Source organism: Anguilla rostrata, chromosome 3, assembly GCF_018555375.3.
Source record: "Anguilla rostrata isolate EN2019 chromosome 3, ASM1855537v3, whole genome shotgun sequence".
NCBI classification, from domain to species: Eukaryota; Metazoa; Chordata; class Actinopteri; order Anguilliformes; family Anguillidae; genus Anguilla; species Anguilla rostrata.
Genome location: NC_057935.1, coordinates 27,334,932 through 27,361,835, shown reverse-complemented (window position 1 = coordinate 27,361,835; position 26,904 = coordinate 27,334,932). Strand labels below are relative to the sequence as shown.

At 43.8% G+C, this 26,904-nt stretch overlaps 1 protein-coding gene across 8 annotated transcripts in view; it reads left to right on the top strand.

Moving 5' to 3' along the window:
* Positions 1–26,904, top strand: part of cdkl5 (cyclin dependent kinase like 5) — a 103,577-nt gene that overhangs the window by 39,274 nt on the left and 37,399 nt on the right. For all 8 annotated transcript variants that reach the window (XR_010328954.1, XM_064327080.1, XM_064327075.1 and 5 more), the window contains exon 4: positions 25,986–26,031. Coding sequence is in view for 7 of the 8 variants with exons in the window: in XM_064327080.1 (XP_064183150.1) it covers positions 25,986–26,031 (46 nt within the window). In the remaining variant the exon portion in view is untranslated. The remainder of the gene's footprint in view (positions 1–25,985; positions 26,032–26,904) is intronic.

Genomic DNA, 26,904 nt, shown 5'->3' with positions numbered 1-26,904 from the left:
GGGCACCCAGTAATTGTGAACGTGTCTGTCCCGAACACATCTCTGCTGCTCTCGCTGCTTATCGCAGTCCAAGAAGAGGTGTGTTTCTGCCCTGCCTGTTTGTAGTGATTGGCCAAGAAAGGTGATGGACAGGGAAGTGAACTTTGCTGAAATGGAGTATACAAGATACAAGTATGCAGGATATTTGGGAAATGTACGCCTTATTGCTGCTCATGTATAGCGGGGCTCACAGTAACAGTTGGCCGCAAAAGTGTTCTCTTACAAGCTTCACCTTTGGATCGGTATAAGCTGATGGATGTATTTAATGCTCCAATTTTAAACCTAGCTCAGGGATTTGGAACCTTGTCCTTGCAGCGTGGGCTTGTTTTCATCTGTACTCAGCTCAACTGGTCATTTAAAGCAGCTCATTGCACAGTTAACTCCCCTCAGCTGGTTTCTTAGGCCTGAACTGGTTGGCTGTGTTAAGGCGAATAGAAAAACCTGCAGGCCCCGTGGCTCTCCAGGACTAGGGGTTCATACCCCTGATCTTATTGTTCGGAGAGATGTCTACTGTATTACAAATAAGGCCTTTTGTCCGATTTTAGCTAAAAAGCTCTCTCTGAATCACAACTCTAATACTTTTGCTCCATTTGTGATGTCCTTGATGTTAAGTGGTTGCAGAGGCCACATTCCTCATAAGGAATGGTCAGATCAGCCCTGTTGGCAGAAGGAAGTTGAACGATCCTCCGGTCAGATCTTCACCCTTTGACTTGGTTCACATTCGTGCGTTGTAACCGGAGATGTTTGTGTGGTGTGTTTGCATGGCAGAGTACACACACACGCATACGCTCAGGCAGACCTGTTTAGTTGAGGGTGGTGTTCAGCCTTCGTGCTGGAATGCAGAGGCACATGCTGGCTAATGGGTCTTTCACACAAAAAGCGCAAACACGGTTGCCCCTGCTTGATGTGAATCGAGGAAACCCATGTAAGACCTTGGACACAACCGATCAATCGCTGCCAAATTGAGAAACATCAAGTTGCTGCATATTACTGTAATAATGGCTGCATTTATGTTTCATTGAAAATGCAGGATTGATCCTTGATGTATCCTGAGATCCGTTAGTTCAGCTGTGTGCTCCTAACTTTTAAGGATTGTAAGGTGCTTTCTGTATAACAGTAATACAGGATGGACAGTAAAGGAAGGATACCTGTTAGGGATGGACTTAAAACCTGCAGGAAGGTAGATCTCCAGGAACAGGGTTGGGAACCTCTGTTTTAAGGTGACTGTCACTTAGATAGGAGGGGCATGCGTGAGAAGGTGGCTGTTTCAGAAAAACACTTTCCCAACATTGCCTCCGGGTCCAACCGCCTGAACCGCTGGGGTTTCTGAATCTCAGAACGCTCCGATCTCTGGAATGGGGATGGCTCTGGGAGAGATTCACATGTGCACACATGCACATTCAGACACACACACACACATACATACACAGGTAGAACACACACACACACACACAGGTAGAACACACACACATGCGCATATATTCAGGTAGCACACATAAACAAACATACATGTACACGCAAGCACACATGCTCACACCATGCTTTAGATTTTTGTCTCCTGTAGTGCTGCCGCACCGTGGTACTGTTACCTTCTCTTTCATTTCTCAGGCGCTTTGCCGCTTCCCACTTCGTCAGAAAAGTGCATTTTGTCATCACGCCATCGGGAGCTCAACTGCACTAAAGAAACCGCCAAAGGGTTCACATATACAACAGGTTATAAACGAAACTTCTTGAGTTCACTGGAAGCTGCATTGTCCTTCTTCTTAGCCTGTCCTAGGCTAAGGAATCCAAGCTAACATTAGGGCCCTCAGTCAAACACAGCAGCACCAACATATTTAGCTTTGAACTCGGCTCTAAAACTTTTTTTTACAAATCAGCATCGTGATTGTGAAATAAAACAGGTTGCATGCTCTCAAGTTGCTGTGAGGCCCAAGCTGATGTGAGAAAAAAGAAAAAAAAAAAGACTGCTGACCATTTATGTAACGTTAGCTAGTTTGCTATCGCCATGCGCTTAGAACTCTGCCTCTGCAAATTAAATCGGGCCCCTAGGACCTAGCAGCGCAAGCACTGTGCATCTGTGCTGCTGTCGCAGCTGAAGGTAAAAAGCTTTTTGCTGTTTCCGTGAAGAGAGGAGCCGCTGTAGCCCCTAATGCTTTGGGCTCACTGCTGTAGCGCGGTGGCTAAACGCGGCCTGGCGCATGAGTGTGCGTGGAGAATTCGCGCCGTGACATCTTCATTAAGCTGGGGACCGCTTCAGTTCCACAGCCCTTCCTTTCACGCTTTAGTTAGCAACGTAGCGTAACAACCCCATGCTAAGAGGGCTGCAGGTGCGTGAAAGCGTGTCAGAGGCGAGAGAGTAATGGGTTGAGGGCCTCCTTAATTTGGGACATTGTATGGTTGGCAAATGCCAAAAATGTACTTTATTAAATGACCAGCGTGTTATTGCAAGTAATAACAATTTATGTAAAATGAGAAAAGAATAAAAAACCTCCATTTTTTTTTGGGCTGCTGGGTGGGTCATCCTGTTAAGGTGTTGTTCCAGCACATGGATGAGCAGCCTGGTGTGATATTAAACCCGGATTGTGACGATGCCAGCCCTGCTGCCCACACATACTTGGAGCCGCACACAAAATGTCTTCCTCCGACTCGAGTCTGTGTTTGAGCGACGTATCGACTGCAGTGTGGAAATCAACGGCGGTGACGTTGTGTCCTTCGGAGCTTGTCTGCACTCCCGAATTGACCTGGCAGGTCGCCATGAGTGCTGTAGCCTGAGCGCGATTAAGTCTTCAGAACTGGGGAGAACGAGAAAAAAGCGTTATACTAAAAGCCTCTGATCTTCCCAAGGCCCATCCAGGTACGATATTAGAATTTGATCACGAGCGCTGTGCGTCACTTGGTTTTTACCCTGTTGTATTTGGGTAAGGAAATGCTGGCAATCCTGACTGCACAGACCTTTTTAGATCCGTTTGTCTATATTTATCACCAGAAGCTGTGCTTGTTTATCATTTTAATTATTTGTGTGGGTGGGGTGGGGTTTTGCTGCTTAGTGCTGGGGTTCGGTAATGCCGGGCGTACACTGCACGATAGCATGGCCAATTTGGTCCCCGACAAATTTTCAATTTTGAAGTGAAAACGGCACGTTGCAAGTCTCATTAGGAGCGTTGTTGCCCGCAAATTGTGAAAGAGTCATCGTGCTGCTCTCAACTGTTGTCCCGTTCTCCCTATCCAGTCTGGCACCAGCCGATCATTTTCAAACATGTTTGATATTTTCGTTGTTGGCTCTTGTAGTGTGACAGGTACAACGAGGCGAGTTCAAAGACCGCTCCAGCCCGTTTCCTTGCCCTCGGTTCGCGGGATTGTTCCAGCCCTGTCCCTCTCTCCGTGGTCATGGACCGCTTCAGCCTTGCTCTTCCCCTGCCCATGCCTTGATGCAGCCTGGAGCTCCAGATATATCACTCTAAACTGCACTGTACCGAACTATATTCAGTCTTATTCCCATTAGCTATTACCTCGACTGCAACTTCTGCTTAACCCATTGTATTTGCTGCGATAGATCCCGTAGTACATTTCTGTTACGTTCTATCGTACCACTGCTTTATACCAGGCCAGCCACTGGAGAATGGGCTCCCCCTCTGTAGTCGGGTTCCTCCCGAGATTGCTTCCCGTCGGGGAGTTTTTTCTCGCCATCGTGAGGGTTTTCTCTCCACTGGGAGTTTGTACCACATGCTTGCTATTTGGGGGTTCGAGCCTGTTTGCTCAGTTTGCTCTGTCTCGCTCTGTCTTCTTGCTTTGCTAATCTTTAAAGCGTTAGACTCATGGCTGGTGAATGTGAGATGTCCTGCGATGTTAAGACAAAAAAAAACATTGTGTAGCACAATCTGGCCTAAGGAGTGTGTGTGCACTCTGGGCTGTGGCCCCCCCCCCCCCCCATGTCACTGTAGGCTCTCACGCTGGGCCCACACCGTCTCTTTCTGGGACCAGTGGTTACGATCATATTCATCATTTTTATCCCAAGCGGGGAGGAGGGGGGGGGGGGGTGAAGGGGGGGTAGGTGCGGCGCACTGGAGTGACTCCGCTGACATCACCCAGAGGTACTGAAGCGCAGATATGGACTCTTGCCCAAATCTCAAGATATAGCCTAGCCATGTGTGTAAAACTGTAGAGTGCTCCTGCCTTGATGCTGGATGGTACTCTCCTTGGTGTTTTCTCCCCCAGTGGCATGCTGCTCTCGTACCACATATGGAGAGAAATGAGGGTGGGTGGGGGGGGAAGGGGGCGGTACAGAGGGGCACAGGGTGCATTTTCTTTTTCCATTTTTCTGAGCAGGGCTCATTATAAATGTTGGATGTCCGAGGCGGTGCAGAGAAAAGCTCCAGTTTTCCATTGGGTATTCATTAGTCATCTTCTCAGGCTCCCTCTCTCTCTCTCTCTCTCTCTCTCTCTCTCTGTGTATCTCTCTTTCTCTCTTTCACTCTCTCTCGCTACAAGCTATTTGCAGGCACTGTGATGACGTTACACAGCGTGCAGAAGGTTTGTGTGTAAAAGGTGTCCCAGGGTTTTTTTTAAAAGTGCGGCCGCTCCCTCTGGAGCGTGTTCCTCCGGGACCGCGCGTGCTGTCCGCGCTCGGCGGAAGGGCGCGGTCGCCGGGAGCCCTGCTCTGAGGTCAGCGACGCACGGAGCGAACCCCAGGCGCGGACGCCTCCCTCGTCTGGGATCGCCACGGTTACCTCCAGGCCTCAGTGGGTCCTGCGTCCGTGCCCCCTCGATAGCCAGTCTGTCGGAACTGACAGGTTTCCAGAGATGCCTGTCTGTTGCCTAATTGCCAATCAAGAGTTTGAAATGTGTTCTGTAAAGCTCCAGTGTGTCCAGTTTGACGTGTGAGACGTCTCTATACCTGGTGGATAAATTGGGTAGGCTTTTTAGCACAAGTGTCAAAAAACGACGTTGAGAAGACTTTGCGTTATTGGAGCTCCCCTCATGCCCTGGCGTTGACCTGCGCTGCGTTTCTGCACGCACATTTTTACATTTCCCTTCTTTGGTGTTTAAGGCATCGTGCATGTCTGGTGAGAATAAAGAAGTCCTTGTCTGAAAATAAGGCCACTGTCTCTGTCTGTGCGATTAAATTACACAGTTCCTGCCGTTGAGGACAGTAACAAGTCTTTACATGCTTTTGTGTGAAACGGAACAGAGTAAAAAACGCAAGATTTCCACATTACCCGCAGAAGAGAGTGCTATTTGAATGGCCAATTCTGCATGTTTATTTTGCTCTGTTATGTTGTAATTTAGCTTTACGTATTTTCACCTGTCCTGCCCTCCGCATGTTTATTTTTTCGTCAGCCGCACGCCTTTATCTTGAGGCTAGCGTTCGATGGCATCGGTATCCCGTTGCGCCTTTTCAAAACTGTGCAGCTTTATTCTTTTAAAAAGAGGGATGAATTAAACGAGGTGTTTAAAAAAAGCCGTGGTGGCGACATCCGAGATCGTCCTCATTCCACAGAGCAGACTCTTCTCTCCCATTGTTTTCCCCCCAAACTGATGTCATTCCAATATCTGTGGGTGGTGAAAAGGCCATTGTACAACACAAGCAGCCGCAGACCAAAATACCAGCCTTGTTTTTGTTTCCTCTGATAGTCGTGCATACTAATTGTGAACGTAAAGCTAGGCCATTGGTTCCCAAACTGTGGGTCTCGTGGCAGGGGTCGAGGAGCGCTGATAGATGACGCACGAAAACAAAAGCAACCCGACGTATGTATTATATAAGCTCCGCTCGCAATAACAACAGTCAAATTAAGCACTTCAACAGTTCAGCCCAAGGTAACTGGTTAGTGCACTTGTAGTTGTTTGGAAGTATGTTTACAACATTGTAATCCAGGGGCTGCTGGGTGGCTAACCCTGTTAAGGCACTGTTCCAATGCACGGTTGGTCCCCAGGATTGCTTCCTGACCATGCCAGTGCAGCGTTTGTTAGCCCAGCAGAGCGACATGTAATTGGCAGCTTTGCTGATGGTTGTGGTGGGTTCAGCCGAGATCCACATCTGAGCCGTCTAGCAACCCCTACTGGTGGATTGGGTGTCTGCGATCCGCTCAAGCTGCACATGAAGTGTCTTCTTTTGACTTACGTCTGCAGGTTTGGTTTGTGGGCTGCGATTTGTACAGATGAAGCAGGCAGTACGTGCTTTGGAAGAGAGTTTGTGCTTGTTTGTACTCTCCTACATGGGCTGCAATGTTTGCTGTGTGAGTGTTACAGTGTACGACTGAGCATTCCAAATTGGGGAGAAAATGGAGGAGAAGCTTTAAAATGTAAGATATATATAATTCTCATATTTGATCTTATTCCAGCTGAGTTTTCATAAGGGGTTGTTAAGTCATTAAGTAATCATCTTAGAAACACTGTCCTAGTCATTATGACAACAATTACAGTATGGTCTGGCTTTCACCATAGATATGGCAGCAACTGACACATAACTGCTTTACTCAGGTGACTAGTACGAAGCCCACAATGGAGAAAGGATATGTAACTTTAATCTGTTATCATCCAGATATTATTTTTAATTTAAGTAATAGTGATGCCAAAGAGTGACTCTGTTTTTCAATACAGAACCCCAAACAATGGAATCTCCTATGTGAACAGTTTTGAGCTGCACTTACTAATTGTTTTCATTTGCATTTCCTGTCATCTTACTGTATGCCACTTGGAACAGCAATATTCTTACAGTATATGTGTTTAGCTTGACAGGTTTTCTAGCCTCTCAGTCTTGATCTGATTGGGACACTTTGCTGGGCAACAGGCAAAAAAAAGGTTAAGCACTGAAAGTTATTTACCAAACTGGAGGGTAAGACCTCTATAGAATTCACGTAATTGCATTCTGTGCCATTTTGTCTGGTCAAAGACTCCCACCAGAGGAGATTAAAAAAGAACATATAAAAAATGAAACTTGAATCTTATCCTGTGAATGTTGTAATGTTTCAAGTTTGTGTACCTTGTATTTGTAAGTATGAATGTGTACGGTAGTACTGCTGATGTTTTCTGTCAGGTAAATTACAAAATCATGCTCTTTTCCTGTTTCTAGTTCAATAGAAATACACTAAAACAAGAGGATACACTGCACGTTTGTAGTATACTATAAACAGAAGGTTGAGTATCCATACGCTAATGCTGTCGAGTGCTGTGTACACCGCACATGCAACGCGAAACTTAATATCAAACGCCAGCAGATACAACTGGAGATCATACGTAGCAGATCCACGAGCCCAATTATTTTTAATTGTGTGCACTGGAACAGAAGATGCACTTGAGAGGACCTGACTGTTGTAACAAGAATGCAGACTTCAAGTTGCCACCATTACAAATGGCTGTGCAAAGGAAAATAAAATAATTTGAGTGGATTCGTACTACCAACAAACAAACCAGGTCATTTCAAATTGCAGCGGGCCTACCTTAGCTGAACGGCAGTACCATGGCACAATGTCAGTATCAAAATGTAGTTCTAACAGAGCATCAAGTTTTAATGCATATATCGATTTTGTAACCCGTCACTATACTTCCCGTCATGCGACGCAGCCATTTTGAGTGTGCAGCTTATGAGAAGAGCATACATCTGAAGCCAAGTCTTAATGAGGAAAGAGCCCCGAAACCCTTTTTTCGATGCCAGCAGTTATTTTTACCCCTGACGAATTACAATCAGGCCACGAGCAGAGGAAAAAAAACGAAGGGAACTTGTGCACACATTAACGTTAAATAGGTCACCTTGAGCAGGAAACTTGCGCGCAGCGACCTGTTTGGGAGTCGGAGAAGCACGGAGAGGCTGGTTCCTCCGAGAACAGCGCGGGAGAGATCGTCTCTCTGAATGCTGGGAGAATTCAGTTCACCGACGCTCCCCCGACACCCACCGGCTATTTTTGGGCCACAGTTTTAACGCTGGTTCAGTGAGAGATCCAGGTTTTTCGGTGGATCTTTCTCTGACACTCTATCCTCACTCATTATATTTAGTTCTATGACATATTTCAGTTTTTTTTTTCCAAATTGTTCTTTATTTTTACATTGCAAATCTCTGTATTCTTATCTGAAACTGCAAAACAAAAGCAGTCATCACTGTATTGACTTTTGTCAATTGTCTTTTATTTGATGGGTGCCATGTATGTGAATGATTTGCCAGCTGTGTTCAGGTCCTTTTATCTGGTCTGTTTGGGTGCCAGTAGAGTAGCGCATAAAATCTGATTTGGAACTTTGAATGTTGCAAAAATAAAGACATTTTGAAAAATGGAACATGCAAGAGCCTCTGCATAACTGTCTGGAAAATACCTAGATGTAAATATTACCCTTCCTGAGGATCAACTGTTAAAGTGTGATATGGTAATAAGAGCAGTTGTGTGGCAGTGATGGCTGATGGGTATTAGATTGAGCTCCTGCATAAAAAAGCAGTCTGGCCTCTGAGCTAATCTTGGGTGCTCCGCCCCAAACCAGGCCCAAACTATACGGAGGTCCCCTTGAGACTGATCTGTTAGTTCTCCTGTAGTTTCTCCCATGCAGCTCCTTTGGTAAAGCTTTAAGAAGCCCATGTTTTGATGGAAAAATCCAGTCCAAAATAAATCCAAAGCAATGGTTGTAGGTCACGGCAGCTGTAGAAAATAAACAGTGCTAGACTTGTGTTGAATGCAGAAGCAGCTGCTGTTACACATGTACCTCCAATGAGCAGCGTAGACCCTGAGGAACTGCTCACGGAGAATGGATACCACAGTTATTACCCTGCTGGGCCACCTGTGTGTGTGGATGATGTATGGTGGTTTTCAAAAAGGCCTCTCTCAGGCCCCTGTTGAAGAATGCACATCTGAGCTTGGCCAGCTTTGCATTCCTGCCATCTTTCAGAAAACACTAGAGAGCCGGACGCCCGCACCCAATTACAAAAGGAGATGTGCAGGAGGCTCCACCCACATCCATAGGGCTTAGCAACCATCACCCAGTTCACCTATTGTGCAGCCCTTCCTCGAAAAATAGGTTTTCCTATTTTTCGAGGAAGGGCAACAGTTTTTATCCTTCTCTGACTCTAACATCTTTTGCAGTTGTAGACAAGGGGCAGACTTGTCCATTGCCCTAATAGAACTAAAAATACTCATTTGTTCACACAAAAATGAGAGAATACATGATGGGTAAAAAGCTGGATAAATGGATAATGTACAGAGCCATGAAAAAGTATTTGCACCCTATGAAATGATCTTAATTTCCTGTTTATCGAATAGTTTCGGATCTTCAGACAAAATGTCGTATTAGACAAACCTGAGTAAACACAAAACCCATTTTTAAAATTATTTCATTATTTTTTTAATGAAAAAAGTTATCAAGCACCCACATCACTCATGTGAAAATGTAATTGCCCCTTAAACTTTATTGGTTGCTCCACCTTTAGCAGCAATAACTGAAACCAAACGCTTCCTATAATTTTATATCAATCTTTCTCATCGCTGTGGAGAAATTTATTTGCTCACTTATTGCAGAACTGCTTTAATTCACCCAAATTGGTAGATTTTTGAGCATGAATTACTTGTTTCAGGTCCTGATAAAGCATTTCTATTGGGTTCAAGTCAAGACTAACTAGCCACTCTAACAATTTCATTTATTTTCTTTTCAGCCATTCAGATGTGAACTTGCTTTTGTGGTTTGGATCAGAATTCATGGTTCCTTCAATACTGCCCAGTTGTCCAGGTCCAGAGGTAGCGAAGCAACCCCACATCATTAGACTACCGCCGCCATGTTTTGCCGTTAGTATGATGTTCTACCTGTGAAATTCTATATTTGCTTTACACCAGACATAACGGGACTTGTGTCGTCCAAAAAGTTCCAGTTTTGACTCACCTGTCCATAGAACATTATCTGAAAAGGCTTGGCGATCATTCAGGTACTTTTTTGCAAATGTGAGACAAGCATTCATGATCCTCTCGGTTAGCAGTAGTTTCCGCCTTGCTACTCTCCCATGAATCCCATTTTTGTGCATTCTCTTACTGTGGAGTCATGAACACTGACTTTAGCTGAAGCTAGAGTGGCCAGCAGTTCTGTGGATGCTCTTCTGGCATCTGGCATCTTGTGACTTCCTGGGTAAGCTGTCTCTGTTCCCTTGGAGAAATTTTGGCAGGCCAGCTACTCCTGGGAAGATTCACCACTGTTCCAAGTGTTCTTTGTTTGGAGATAATGGCTGTCATTGTGGTTTGGTGGAGTCCCAGAGCCTTAGAAATGACTTTGTAACCCTTTCCAGACTGATATACTTCAACTTTTTTCACATCTCTTCTGGGATTTCCTTTCATCGTGGAAAATTGTGCTGGTAGAAACTCTGCAGTAACCACTTCACTCTGATGGTAAGGTTCAGTATGAGTGAGTTTTAGATTCAACTGGACTGGCTGCAATCAAGCCTGGCTGTGTTCAGTTAGCTGAATGGAATTATGAAATAAATTAGGTTAATTGTTTAATTGAGTTACAAATGGGGCAATTACTTTTTCACATGGGTGATATGGGTGTTTGATAAGTTTTTTCATTAAATAAATGAAATGATTTTAAAATGTGTTTTGTGTTTCCTTGGATTCCCTTTGTCAAATATGACATTTTGTCTAAAAATTTTAAACCATTCATTGTGACAAATATGCTGGAAATCAGGTAGGGGGCAGATGCTTTTTCACGACTCTATACATTATCCATTTCATCATGTCAGATTCAGCTAGTTACTCATTATATATTCTCATTGCTGTGGGAACAAATCTTGCACAAATTGATCTGACACCATTTAGTCTGACAAATGCAATAATAAAGGGAATCAAGAAGGGGGCAAATACTTTTTCACGGCACTGTAGGCAATTTGTTTATCCAAGTCTGTATTTATATAGGATATGTATTAATATTCACAACTTACTTCATAGATCTCAGAGTGCTTCCTCATTGTACATATGTCTAGTCTATGGAATAGAACTTAATTTGCCTTTACGAAGGTTATTTGTCTTGCACGCACGGACGGCATTACAAACACATTCCAACGCCTACCAAAAACATAATCGCATTGCTCTCATAATTGTAAAATTTTGTATCAAATTTTATTCATGTGTTAAGATGTCATGTGCTTCTTGGAATGAAGGAAGATCATGTTCCGTTTGTTTTAAAGCAGGGTGTCAACATTCCTCCACAATTCATCATCTTATTTAACTTTCTTTAGTTTTGAACTGAAAGGCCACATCCCTGGCACTGAATGTCAACACTGCCTCTATGAAACTTCAGTAGAGCAGAATCAGCACAGTGCTATCTACTCTGAAGGCTGAAAGTTTACACATAAAGAATAACCACTGCTGGCCTTTTGCTTAAGCATGAGTTATTCTTTTTGGTTAGTATGCACTGTGTTAGTATTTGTTTGTTTTGTTTTGTATTGAACTGAATTGCATTTCATCATGTTTTTAATTGTCTCGTTACTGGAACCCAATGAATTTCCTCTGAATGACCATAAAGTTGAACTTTTATGCCATGCCGCAGGTCTAATAATGAGGTTGAGGCTGGATGTAGTTAGCTGACACTATTTATAATGTGTGATGACGGCATGCAGCCCCTACTGCAACCCAGTGTTTACATTGGGTCTTGACATCTTTTGGCGATCATTTGGGCCAGATGTCAGCATTTCAGCTTGTAGCCAGTACTTAGTCAGATAGTGGCTAAATACTGTAATGTGTGGTTTTTATACGCTTCAGCATCGTCATTAGATAGCAGTCGAACCTTGCTGAAAATTTACTTTCCTTTTATCATAGTGTTGCTTCAGGATATTGCTGTATTCATCAGCATCGATTGACAGCTGGTGAGGCTTTTGTCTTTTACAGTGGGACCAGTAGGCTTTGGCTACAATTCTTCCATTCGTACTTGTTTGACGTAACTTTACATCCTGGATGTTACCCTCCATTGCAGGCCTGTTTGACAGCTACTAGATGGCTTTAGTGAGCTGTTTATTCCAAACATTTTCTAAAACATCTTGTGCTAGCTCAGATATGGCTAACTTGTCTACATCTGAGCTTCTAGATGACATTAGTGAACTGTTTATTCCAAACGTTTTCTAAAACATCTTTTACTAGCTGAAATATAGCTAGCTGTCCATATAAGCTACAAGATGACATAATGAGCTGTTTATCCTTAAGTTTTTGAAAACATCTTATGCTAGCTCAGATATGGCTATCTTGTCCATGTTTATAATTACAACATGGGACCAGCAACGGATTTGTTTGAGTTAGCAATAGTAACTAAGGGGGGTGTGACTTTGTGTCAAATGCAACTATTGATATGGAGGAACACCCATATTCATTGGACTTATTAGCCATCTTCCTGTTACTTTTTGAGAAATACTAAATGTTACTACTCGTATAGTGAATGGGGAACTGGGTTTGTATCTGAAAATATGCGGGTTTGATTGCCTGCTAGAGCGCTTTCGCTGTACCCTTGAGCATTGTACTTAACCTGAACTGCTCCAGTGAATGTCTAGCTGTATAAATGAATTGTGTGTAAAAATGTAATTGGTGTTAGTCGTTCTGGATGAGCATCTGCTAAATGTAACCTAGGTGTATATGCAATAGTGTTGGTCAGTTCACCAGTCAATCTGACCGCCTTCTGACCACATCATGACAAAACAGTTTTTTTTGCCCTTTTCTCCCCAATCTGGAATGCCAAGTCACGCTTGTGATCTCCTCCGAAGCACATTATGTCACTGCTGCCTCTTATCACAACGCAATCAACAAGTTGGCTCACCCAGATGTGAGTTAGAGGGCAACATGTACTGTGCAGCTCAAAAGGCCCAGTCCACCAACAGGGCTCGCTTGTGCACAAGGAGACATGGTCATAACGCGGCCATTTGAAACCCTCCTCCTCTGGGCGACGGCAGCACCAATTATGCGCCACCCTGCGTGGCTGCTAGCCACAGTCAAAACTGGCAGGGTCCAGATTCAAAATCAGCCATGCACTAGAACAGAGCATTAACTGGACAAGCCACACAGTATATATGTATTTGATGAAGATGTAGTTAAGGTTCTTTATTATTTCTCTCATTACTGTTAAACATATTGATATGGAAAGTGGTTTTCGTACTTGATATTGACAAGGCTAATGAGGATAATGACCTGATACACACCATCTCTCACATGTTCCCTGGTACATTCTTATCTGCAGATCACAGAGGAAGACGAGGATACCATATCCCTGCTTCCAAAAGTAAAATTGGCCAGGGGCTGTTAATGAGGCTTTCTGTAGTTACGCAGTCATACTCTTTTCTTTCTGTGTGCTCCAGAAACCCAGTAGATACAGCCCTTTTTATATTGTTAATTTCCACTCAAGTGTGCCAAGGAATGAATCTTTCAGAAGTATGCATTCTTTAGTGTGATGACCAGCTATTTCCATGCAAAATTAATTTTAGCCTGAGGTGAACTGTCTGTTTATGTGGCAAATGCATTTCAGCTGTAGATGAGTAACGTGAAGGCTTTTGGGTTCTGATTTCTTTGTCCTTCAAGAGGATTTTGTATGACATCCTCTCCAGCGTTAGTGACACATCTGCAAATAGTTATTTAGTTGTATATGGTTTCGTATTGTGTTTGGTACTTTGTTCTTCTCTTTATTGTGGGATAGGACAGGATGTTTCAGTGCATGGTTTTATGCATAAGCTTTGTTCCAACACAATAGCTCTGATAGGATAGACTAGAATATTCTTTGCATTAATTCATCATGCATTTCTAGACAAATTGAACATAGACTTTAACTGGAGCTATCCTATTAAATTCAGTGTGTGCTTACAGAGGTGTGACCGTTCAGTGATTCTGTGTGACTGTGTTGTGCTGTTCAGTGTAGTACGTGGTGTGTGCTGCCCATTGTTTAGTGTGCCATTGATAAAGTGTTGAGTGTTCAGTGATTGGTACGATTGTGTAAGTAAGCATTCACTGTAGCACTAGTACAGTGCTGGTGTGTGTTTTGTGATTGGTGTGGTTTGTGTTAATGAGTCTGTGTGAGTGTGCTGGTCGGTGTTCAGTGCGGTGGCAATGTACGCTCAAGGTTTTCTCTGAGTGAAGTACCATTTGTCTCTGCTCTGGGCTTTGGTCTGGCTGAGGCGTTATCTCTGAAGTTAGCGGTGGTTTTAGGGAATTGCTCCTTGTGGTATTATCAAAGGACAGCCCTTTCTCTTTCTCAGCCCCTATTTACTGTTGTCTCTGTTGTGTCAGCAGCTACAGGAAATGAGGTCCGGGCATCCTGCCATTGAATCTGTTAGTGATATCGTGGCTCCTGACAAGCCCCCAGCCTCCTGTTTCCTGTTCAGTCAGCTGTGAGCACGGCCCTGCAGCTGAAGCCGACCCCTCCAGTCCCCTGCGGATCGGATGTGCCTTAAACGCTGGAGGACATGAAAGCACAGTGGTGGTCTCTTCTAAATGAATCTCATTTTTTAAAGCAATGGTCTGAAACTTCAAATCTGTGATCAGCAGTCCCAGTGTCTAGGTTTTTGCAATTGCCTTTCGGTCAGCCACCAGTTTCGGTGTGCATAGTTGTGCAGGACTGGAGTTTTTGTGTTTTTGTTGGAGCTGCCCATTAAAAAGAAGGTACATGCAGGTACCTGAACTGGTGAAGTTCAAACAAGGCTCAAGAGTGTCCTTTCATATTTCGCTATTAATTGTTTAGGCCTGCTGTCGCATTGACCCTCCCCCTTCTCACACACTAAGACTAATCAGGGTTTGGAGTCTGCTGAATTTTAATTCTGTCAATTCAGGAAATTAGTTCATATTCAGTTAATTAATTGAATATCATTGGCATTTCCCAAACCATGTTTTGAGTTGATTTTCAGTTCATTTATGCATTGACTGAATTGAAATAGAATTGACCCCCAACCTTAGTCTTCAAACTGGGGAGGAGGGTTCAGAGGGCAAAATTCTCTGGTTCTCCTCCTCATGCGTGTTGGGCCCCGGACTCATGCGTGTTGGGCCCTGGACTCATGCGTGTTGGCCCCTCACCTCATGCGTGTTGGGCCCTGGACTCATGCGTGTTGGGCCCTGGACTCATGCGTGTTGGGCCCTGGACTCATGCGTGTTGGGCCCTGGCCTCATGCGTGTTGGGCCCTGGACTCATGCGTGTTGGGCCCTGGACTCATGCGTGTTGGGCCCTGGCCTCATGCGTGTTGGGCCCTGGACTCATGCGTGTTGGCCCCTCACCTCATGCGTGTTGGCCCCTGGTCTCATGCGTGTTGGACCCTGGCCTCATGCGTGTTGGGCCCTTGCTCTGCTCTCTGCTCCTGTCTCAGGCCTGTTGCTGTTGGGACATGGCTCTTTTAGCCACTTCCCCTGAATCAGATGTGCTGTTGTAGTTTTGGACAGCTCTACTCTGCAAACACACAATGCTGTCCTGCTCCACTGAGCTGGTCTTTTCCCAGTGGACACAAAGGTGTATCTCTCTCTCTCACTCTCTTTCTCTCTCTCTCGCTCTGTCTTTTCTTCCCCCACACTTATTCTCTATCCTACTCATTCTTTCTCACTTTCAGACTGGCTCTTTCCTTAAACCACTCCCTCTCCTACTTTTTCTGTTTTTCTCTGCCATTCTACATTCTATATCTCCCTCTCCTCCATTTCCCTCTGTGTGTTTCTCAGTTAGTCTCCTCGTTGCTCTTCGCTCTCCCTGACCCCACTTCCACCTTTCAGACTCCACCCCTGTCTGTTTTGTATTGAGAGAGCATAGGGGCCTGTGTTCTCTGAGGAGCCCACCATGGATGGGACTGTAGGAAGTCGCTGGCTTTGAGCTGCATTAGCCTGCACAATGGCCACTCAGTATTTCCCTCTCTGTTTTAAGGCATGTGGGAGTTGCCCATTCAAAGGAAACAATGCATTGTGTGCAGTTACTGAAATAGACAAGGCTGATGAGAGCATTCTTCACTTGCAGTTCTTCCCTTGCACTTTTTCTTATGATGAATTGGACCTGCTGAGGCACTGCTGTTACCTCTTCCACCCACACTAACACTAACCAGGGTTGAGGTCACATCCATTTCTGTCCATTCAGGAAATTAATTGAAATTCTATGTTATATTGAACATCATAGGCTTGTTGAATTTCTGCCGGGGTGCAGGGTATTCATTGTGTCCTTGTAGTATCCCACAACCCTCTCCCGGCTTTTCAATGCGCCAGGCGAATCACGCGCATTGTGGAATATTAGAGTGCGTCCCCTGGTGGCCGGGGCAGGAGGAACAGGTACATCGCCCAGATTACCCTGTCCATAAACCATCATGCTTCTCAATAAACAGTTACCACCACAGGACTAATTATTTTTGCAGATTGGTAAAAAACGGTTAACTTTTTTGAGCGTTTTATAGTTTTTTTTCAGGTTTTGTTTGTTTAAATCATCTCACTACATTTACACAGCTAAACTTACAGCTCATTACAGCCGCAGAAAATACACAGAAAAACTATAAATGGAAGAAAATAAGCTTTTAAAAGTCCCTATCTACATTTGGAATCGGTACCACAGATAAGCCCCCCTTGTTTAAAAAACAAGCATGAAACCATCCAGACCCACGGCGCAACTTGGCAACTATATTTTTGGTTGATTTTACGCGCTCATATATGGCAGTTGGTTGAAAATAGACACTGCATGCTATCATGATAACGGCAATGACTGTGCTGAAGTTTAGGTAGCAAACAACAAGGCTGAATCCTTTTGACGTAATTTACATAGAAACTGTACCCTCTGATCGACTAGTTTCACTCACTGTGGTCAAGCGGAATCGATAATATTTCAGAAAATATATAACTTTAAAAGATTTAATTCAATCTTCTTCTGGGAGTTTTGCCGTTTATTGAGGGTGTGACAATTTTGGTGCCGCTGACTGTAATCGAATGTTTTTCACATTTACCATTCGATTGAGCAACTACCATTCACAGTACATTTTTATGGGTTAGTGCTGTCAGATTGTGCTAGCTACTTTACATGAACCTTCTTGGGCGATCAATAAAGGCTAACAGCACAGTACCACTTACTTCTTGTCACTTGTACCACCAATGTAATGAACTAAACAAAGGCTGCAAACTACCTTTTCTATGAGAAATGTGTTGTCGAGCTCATGCGCATACACTGCTGGCGACATTCTAAAGCTCCGTTTTGCCCTCCGTACTATATAGCTTGCTAGCTATGGCATGTCCTCACCTCTGTAATGTTATTTGCTGTCGTCCGTGTGTCCATACATCTGTATGGGTGGTTGTATGTGTGTATCCTTAGCTCGTACTCATGTATGCAGGATAGCATCCGTATGCGCTAACTAGGTTAACTAAAGTAGGCGATCCATAAGCGCGCTAACTAGGTTAGCTAAAGTAGGCGAAACGCAAACATGTTAGGGTTAGCTAAAGTAACGTTAGGTGATAAAGCTGTGCTTAAAAATGTCGTGCCGTACCACCTGTGCATGCGTCCTACTAAACGAAGCACCATCTGCGCATGCGTTCCACCAAACCTCCCTCAAAGGTTGTCCGTGAGTGAGTGAGTGAGTGACCTTTCAGTCAGGCCTCTCTAGACATATCATTCAAAGTCAAGGTTTGTTTGATTGAATTGTGATTGGTTTGTCAAACAAGGGACAAGAGGATAATCCTCCTCACGATTGGGTGCAGTCTACACATGCTTATCTCGGTTAAGGGCATGGTCAGCAGCAGACATACAGTACAGAAGACTGGCCGAATGAGGCTTTGAACAACTTTGCTTCATTCAGCTCATTTCAAGCTAGGGAAGTCTAACAGGTAATTTCATATGTATCTTTTAAGACCAAGCACAAAAATGTGTATATTTTATTGACCCTTTCAGTGTTAGAAGGCAGAAGAATATTTTTTCCAAGCTATGATCCAGATTTTGCTTACCAGTTATTGTATACAAAATAAGTATAAATATATGTATACAAAATCAAAATAAACACCTCTTCGATTCAGCTATGCTTTGCTACTACATTGAGAGTGCAGCTGCTTCCAGATGGATATTGCAGGTTGTTATGTTGTAAATTGTGTGTTTATTTTGACAGTTATCATCAGATCATATTACCATCAAAAATTGATTCAAGGTTCAAGTTTCCTTTTAAAGTCAAATAATTCTGTTAAAGAGTGTACTCGTGTGCGAGGGCCAGGTGCAGGATCTGACAGACTGATTAATCTGTCGCTGATTGAGCCGCATCTCCTCTCATTGTTAGCACTAAGATGCTGCAGAGGGGGGTGAAGAACTGAGATCTGATGAGCACCGTTTGTAAGCAGTCTTCTAGCTTCAGTGTGATGTGGTGATTAGGGAACTAGTCTTTTGCTGTTTGTGTTTGAAAACTAATCTACTTTTTTTCCCTGCTGCTTCTCTTTGCTGAAGTCTACCCGCTAGGCTGGTTGTGCTTTGGAACTGTGTGTGCAAGACTGCAAATGGAGGCAGGCTTAGTCCACCAGTGCTGCTGTTGATTCCTGACACATGTCTGACAGAGATGGAATGAATATATTTAACACTGACACAGCACTTAAAGTCAGCACAGACACATAACTAATAGTGAGCACTGACACAGCATTCACACAGTTAGCACTCACACAGTAGGATCTGATTCCTGTCTCTGTACCTTAGGAGAACTTTAGCAGAACACAAGACCCAAGAGTTCCTAGATACTGTCATTGTGCCATTCATCAACTTTCTTCTCATTATCCTAAATGAGTTACCTACCTGTTTAAATATATGTAATGTGTCAAAAGTTAAAATAAAATAAAAAGGTGATGTAATCAAAATGTAATTAAAATTTTAATAATGTTGATATAATAGTTTTGGCAGTTTCAGCACAGAGGCACAATGAAATTACTGATGGCTTTAATTAGAACGAACAATATGGGGCTTATATTATTAATAGACAAAGTACCACATGTAGCCTTGCTTATTTAGCCAAAATGAGGAGTTTGTGTGTGTGTATGCGTGTGTGTGTTGGGGCAGAGTTGGCTGCTGTGTTGGAGCCAAGCTGGCTTCTACCAACCACGTCCACTGATGACAGGTCATGGGACATCCTTCAGATATGAATGACAAACTAATCAGGTGCTACCTGTCAAATACGTGGTTGCGGACCAACAGCGGGGGATTAAATCAGTTGTGGAGAGCCTAGTTGAGTTGATATGGTGAACTCAGGCCACTATCAACTAAGCCTGTAGCCATCCTGAGAGGCAGGATTGACAAACCAAAACCTGGCAGCTCCCTGCAACTTCTTCCACCAGAAGGTAGTCTCAAGTTCATCTCTTGCCGAAGGTCATTGTGTGGATGGGACCCAGGAACAGCATCCTCCCTCGGCAGCTGCTTGCACGTTTGAGCAGCCCTTGTCAGGGTCCGCACTGCTCACTCCTTGACAGGAGAAGCGTTTAGTAAAGGTGACCCGAACATTGTCTGTTCCTTCCTCTACCTGGATGGCCAGCTGTAGCCGTCAAGGCCTCCCCATTGCAATCAAAATACTGAACCTACACCTAGCAACCTGGAATGTGCGCACTCTTTTGGACGCTCCAGAGAACCGATAGACATATTAATCTTGAGCACATGAACTTAGCAGATACAACATAGACATTCTTGCCTTGAATGACACTTCTTTCTCAGGAGAGGACTCACGGAAGTTGGGATACACCTCTTCTAAAAGAGTCTCCTAGAAGACACCTGACAGTTGCAAGGAGTCGGCTTTGCAGTGAAAACTATTCTCTTGGATAACATGCCCGAGTCCCCCTGGGAATTGATGAGCGATTAATGACCTAGTGTATCCCTCTTGCCAAGGGCTACTCTGCTACTGTCATCAGTGCATATGCCCTAGTGCATCAACCCTAGATGCAGATGACAACATCAAGCATGCATTTTATGAAGCTGTCAAAAATACCTCCCGCCAACAAGAACTGAAATTTAGACCTGATCAACTGATGGTCCGACCAGTACTCAGTACCATGCATAGCCTGTTTTTTTTTTCGTCACGCAGTCCTGGTCCTGTTGACAGATGATCATGTAGTCAGGCAGACATCATTGTTTAGATTTCCCCAATTTACGCAATAACAGCAACCTCAACGCAGATTAAACGCATATCTTCTCGGAGCCCCTGATGCCCAAGGGAGTTAGTGCAGGAAACGTGCCGAATACCTCCCTGGCCTCCAGGATTAACCCCCCCAGCAGCACCACCCTCAACATTGAATGCACATGGGCAAGCCTCAGCTCAGCAGTTCACACAGCTGCATCAGAGTCGCTTGGCATTACCAAAAAGCGTCACCTGAACTGGTTCAAAAGCGACTGTACAAGAAACCCCACATCTCCTTGAAGAATAACACATGGCTTATATTTGCCGTATTTCAAACTCACTGTCTTCCACCCTTCTTTCTTGCTGGAAAGCCATCCGTGTTGAGGCTCATAGACCACTTTGAGCCATGGAGAATGAGTGGTGGATCAAAAAATCCTACAAGACCCAAGTCTATGGAGAATCCAATGGCACTTATGCTTTCTACAAAGTAGTCAATACATTAAACAAACCTCAAAAACACACCATCACTCCTGTAAGATTTGCAGATGGCTCAGTGATTTACAAGGACAAAAGGCAAATCCTTGAATTCTGGGTCAGACATTTTAACATCCTTCTTAATCAACTGATCTCTTTGTCATTGATGAACTCCCAAACCTCCCACCAGTGCAAGAGCATGATGCTCTCCTTGAATTCACCAAGGTCCTTGCAACTGTAAGGTGCCTCAAAAATAATGAGCATGGTCCAGATGGAATCCCAGCTGAAGAAAGGTGGATTCCTCCTAATGAAGAACTTACACCAACTCATCCAAGCAATATGGACCCAGGAAACTGTCTTCTAAACCTGGAATGATGTACATATAATGACTATTTTCAAAATACAAGATAAAGCCATCCATGGGAGCAGTTGTGGCATATCTCTTCTGTCAGTTGCCGGAAAGGTGCTAGTATGGGTCATGCCATTCTGCCTGACTCATTACGACACACTATGGAAAATAACCTCCCAGGATCACAGTGTGGATTTAGAAAAGGCCGAAGTACCAGTGACATGATTTTTTGTTGCAAGACGGATCAAGAAGAAGGCCAGAAACAAAACCAGGACCTGTACATTTCTTTCATAGACCTAACAAAAGCAGTTCATACGGTTGACCACCAGGCAGTCTGGAACATTCTTGCAAAAATTGAGGTACCACCCGACTTCCTGAACGTTCTGAAACACCTACACAATGGCATGCTAGCCTGTGTGCTCATCAGCGGACAACAATGTCCACCCTTCCCCATCCAGGCAGGTGTGAAGCAGGGATGTATGGTGGCATCAGTAATTTTCAACCGTTTTGTTCCATGCTGATGATGGGGTCCAGCCTCAACCTTGATGGCAATCTTTTCAACCTTCTCTACCATCAAGCTTTTACAAAAACATTGATCACCCATGTACACAAGCTTCAATATGTTGATGATTGGGCCCTTCTAGCTCATAACCCTACTGCAATGCAACATGCACTGTATCTGCAGTCTACAGGGCGAGCGGCCTTCCATTAAATAGTCAGAAAACAAATCACAACCCTCACATGTACTCACCCAGTGTTTAGCATTCATGGCACCCCCTTAAAGGTGGTTCAGCAGCTCTGCTAGCTCAGCAGTATCTTGACAGTAAACTGCCTAATCAACGACGACGTCCATGCCCAGATTAGCTGTGCCTTCTTGTCCTATGGTATAATGCGCTCTTGCATCTTTGAAAATAACAGCTTAAAGATGTTGAAAAAAGGAGCAGCCTACCAAGTGGTTGTCGTCTCCTCCCTACTGTATGGCTTTGAGGTATGGACCCCCTACCTACTCCTCATACATTGATTGGAAACCTTTAACATGTGCCTCCAACACATCCTAGGGGTCGCATCGAAAGACCAATTACCACACACAGTAATTTTTCAGTACATGCAGACAAGTGTGGAAACAACCCTGCTAAGATGCCTACTCCACTGGCTTGGGCATGTTATAGGGATCAAAGCTGAAACATTGTCTCATAAGGTAGATTCTATATGGTCAAATTCTGGGAGCTAACAGGACTCCTGGAGATCAAAAGTGGAGGTTTAAGGACCATCTGAAAGAGACCCTTAAGACATGTGTAATCAAACCTGGGGACCTTCAAGCATCTTCCATGAACTGTCAAATATGGAGCATAACTTTCAACTCAAGGGTCGACCATCTCAAATCCAGTCGCACGTCTCAAAGAGATGCTCACCGAAAGCACTGGAACCAGCTTGCACCACAACAGTAGCCATCACTCGACTCGGCCCTCATATTGCCCCAGCTGCGGCAGGTCATGTGGGTCAAAGATTGGGCTTCACAGCCACCTCCAGTGGCACCACCTTCAGCAGCGGCGGCCTCAACTCCCTACAAATCGCTCCACAGAAATTACATCATCTTAAGGAATGCAAGTGTGTGTGTATGTGTGTCTCGCACTATGTCCAGGTTTCTGAGTTTACTGCCTTTTTAAAGAAAGTATTTTGTGTTGATTCAGATGGCTGCTTATACTGCTGAAATTATACCATGCATTTAGTGCTTTAGTGATGTTGCATATAGGTTCTCTCCTACTGGTGTTTGCCAGGTCTGGCATGGTTATATAACTCACACAAATGATGGTGCACTTATGTTCTCTGGAAACACAATTTGCTTTGGACATAAGAAGCAGAAAGTCTGCTCTGAACAAGTCTTGTAAATGAATATAATGTCATGTAGCCTGCAGTAAGTCACAGCTATAACCACACCTTCATAATTAATGCATTGGCTTTGGGTGGGTTCCCCTTGTTGGGATCGAACACCTGCCTTATCAGGCATGTTGAAACAAGTTTCTGGTGTACTGGAAACACTGCATGAGGCAGTGTGCCATGATTGCACACGGCTGGCTCACTTCCCTCTCGTGTGGGTTTGGAGACACTTCTGGATATCAACTGGGGGAAACACTTTGACACTCGGTGTAGCGTGGCTCCTACATGCCCCGCACGAGTCTCCGAGCGCTACCTCTGTAGCTGCAGAGTCTCGGGTTGGGCTACAGCAGTGGTGAGGTCCAGATTTACTGTCGTTACTGTACACTTGATTATTATTATTTTTTAAATTCAGACCCATGAGCAGAACTGCTGTACCCCTGGTGTGTTGACCACAAAAGAGTGATGGCACTTAAAGTCCTCTGCAGCTGTCTAAGGCTGGCAGAAATGTTGTGCTGGCCTGTTTTAAACCACAGTGCCCCTGCCGCCCCCTACAGGGCATTAGTGTATTTGTACTATAAATGTGATAAGATATTTTGCTTCCAAGAAGGATGAAAAGACAGCCTTTGCTGCACAAGCCTGGTCTGAGGAATCTGTCATTGATGAACTCCCAAACCTCTCACATTGATGATGAAAGGGCACTGTAGTGTGAGAGAGAAAAGCTAGAGCACCCTTGCACGTTCAGTTGCACCTACTCAGGTTTGGGTGATGTTCAGATTTTTTAAGCCCTGGTTTCTCACAGTTTTAGGGCTTTGGTAACCATGGTTTAGGTGGTTATGGGCTGCATTTTTGGCTACATGTTGTACTTCAGTGTCATTTTGACTGTCAATAAATAAGTAATTAATTGAATGCATCAAACAATCAATCATCGGTTGTATGTAATATAATAGAGAGTGGAGAATATCATAACACCAGAAATTGATTAGAACCAATAATTGTGTTCTGCTGGGGAGAGAAAAATCAACAGAATGGTTCAAACAACTGACATGGTTTAAGCTGCCTTGTAGTTTCCTCCTGCATCAACTATGGGGTTCATGAATCCTCTTCCTTCCTTCAGTGCTTTTCACACTACAGCTCAATTAATAACTAATTAGCAGCTAATTCAGGTGAAGTAAAATCCAGCATACACAGGGGCTCCCAAGGGCTGAAGTAAGGAAGGCCTCGTCAACTGTACCGTTTGGGCAGCTATGCAGTGCTGATGGGCTAGCTGGGTCTGCAAAATCACCAGTCACCCAAGGGTTCAAGTTGTGGTTGAATCGACCACTGTTTTGCCCTTGAGTGCAGTGGCTATCCTGAGAATCCTCAGCAGATATCTGGCCATTCAAGTCCTGCTGATAGACTGTAAAAATATGGACAGAGTGACTGTGATGACACCCATTGACTTTCCATGGGCTTGTGAAAACCGTTCTGAAGCCATGGGATCCAGGCATCGTGTGATTGACAGTCTGGGGACATTACTAAGCGCATGAGATACAGTCCCCCCTCCACCCCCGAGTTACACGTAGTGACTAGGCATTGACGCAAACTGTCGCTGAATGGTTCATAAATGACCTGGTTCTAATGACACATTCACTTAACAAATCAGAACATAGGCAGACATTAAAACCAGCTACTGCGACTGCATGTTCTTATGGATAGAAATGAATTACTTTGTATTTTGACCGTTTTGGTACCATTGACTTATGATGAATTCGGTGGATGAAAGACCTATACTGGGACCAGTCGCGCTGGCGTTAGAGTGCAGCGTTTCTCACCTAGACTAGAAAGCCAGCTTCAGAAGCGAAGCTTGGTCTTGGCCCCTTGGTTCTGCTGTACGAGTTACAAGGTTGAGACTCCAGATTGGGGAGACTTCTGTGGTGCCCTCAAGCCAATACTGCTCAGTGTGAAATATGTTATTATGTTGTAAAGCTATCTGTATGTTGTGGAATCACCTCGTATAAGGGCTTCTATTACAGTATATGCATGGTTTAAAAGTCACACAATTTTGTCATCCTTATTTGTTTACCGGGAAATGGCATCTTTAGGCAGCAGTTTGTTTTGGCCCAAATTCACCTCATGGGTTTGCTGTGTGGCCCCAGGTCAACCGTTGGGGGGTACCTTTGCTGAAATAGAATGTACTGGTAATATATGGAAATACTGTATATTATCAAGATCAGAAATCATTACATTACATTACATTACATTCATTTGGCAGACGCTTTATCAAAGCGCGACAAGAAGTGCATTTTCATGATCGTAGGCAATGCTGAACACGGGTTTTAGTAAGTACAATTACTTATTTGTGTACAGCTATTTCTAGCTGAGAACAATGAACACTATCCTGGTCTAACATCTGCAAAGCCAAACTAGGCAGAAGATTAAGCTAGAGTATTAGGACAAATACAATTTACCAAGAAGTGCAGGGATGGGGCAACATGTAACAAGTGACAAGGAAAAAAGGGTATTTTTTTTAAATTTTTTTTTAAAAATATGTATATATACACAGCATGGTGGTGGTTATTCTAGGTATAGTCTGAAGAGATGAGTCTTCAGGCCACGGCGGAAGATGGATAGTGAGGGGGAGGTTCGGAGAGGGACGGGGAGTTCTTTTTATTGCAGCACTTCAAAATGTACCATGCCCTCCATAATGTTTTGGGGCAATGGCAAGTTTTTTCTTGATTTGGCTATGTACTCCACGATTTTGGGTTTGTAATCAAACAATTCAGGGTGGGCTATGTATAAAAAGTGGTATGATTTCTACATAGCAAACCAACATGTATTTTTTTAAATGCCCTTTAATAACAGCTGAGAATCTGCTATTTTACCACATGCAAATGGTTTGATTACAGATCTAATATTGTGGAGTACAGAGCCATATCAAGGAAAAAAATGCCTTTGTCCCAAACATTATGGTGCATAAGTACTGCATAAGCAAACATACTAATTGTTGCTATTGGATGTGGCAGTATATTTTTTAAAACACTCCTGGGAAATATGTTAATCGTTGTATTTTTCCGAAAGGTCTGCATATTTACAGTACATTGCTGTGTATTCCATTTCTGTAAAGGTGAGCCCTACTTTTAAATGAATGCAATCCAATCCATGCTTTGCCTTTCACAATGATGTTGGAAATTCCCTCTTAAGTGCCAGGTAATGGCCTCCTTGTGCCCAAGTGTTTGTTTGTAATTAGTTGCTCTGTCTCTGTTGCAGGAGACAAATGAAATTGTGGCCATTAAGAAGTTCAAGGACAGCGAAGGTAAGGGAGCCCCTTTGTTAAGTCTGTGAACGGGCTATAAAAATGCAGGCTCTCCACAAACCTTCACACCATTTCCAACTGTCCACACTCACGGCTGACAGCTTCTCTACCTGATGCGGCTATCTCAATTGGTCTTTTTTAAAGCTACATGCAGTCATCGTGCTGTACAGCTCAGCAGGGTGCACCCACCGGTGGTGGTCCAGGCCTGTATTGGACTCTAATAAACTTTCTCACATGAAGCATACATGTGCAATCTGCAGCTGTAGCTCATGATTTAAAAAACAATGCCAGATCAAGCAATAATCAAGTTTGTAGTAGACTTTCTTCTTGGCGTGATCCATTCCTAACAAGGAGTCTAACAGAGCGGTTTCATCTGGTAATGTAATTTACATTTCTGTTTCAAACAATGAAGAGGAAACATGGTGTTTGGGAAGGTGTGGTGAGGAGAACTGGGAGAGGAACGGAGGACAATGGGAGTGTGTGTTTTGCTGTGTTTTAACCTCTCACACACTCCCTTATAGAAATTGAATATGTTGGAAATATATTGAAATAAAATATTTTAAGCAGTAGCACTTTAAAATATATAGGCAAGTATAGAAATAATTGCTGCTTTCAGATATTCTTTTAAATATATCCTGGTTCAGTATGTGACAACCTCTTAATACTTTGTGCGTGTGTGTAAATATATGCAGTTTTTATTCATAGTCCGCCATTTCAGGGCACCGTAATGTTTGGGACAAATTGCTTTACAGGTCTTTCTTATTAGTCATGTGTGTTTAGTTGGTTCTTTAGTACAGGTATAAAATAACTTTCAGTTGATTGTAGGCTTTTGATAGCCTTTGGAGTCTGTTGATAGTGTTTTCAGCTGTGCCA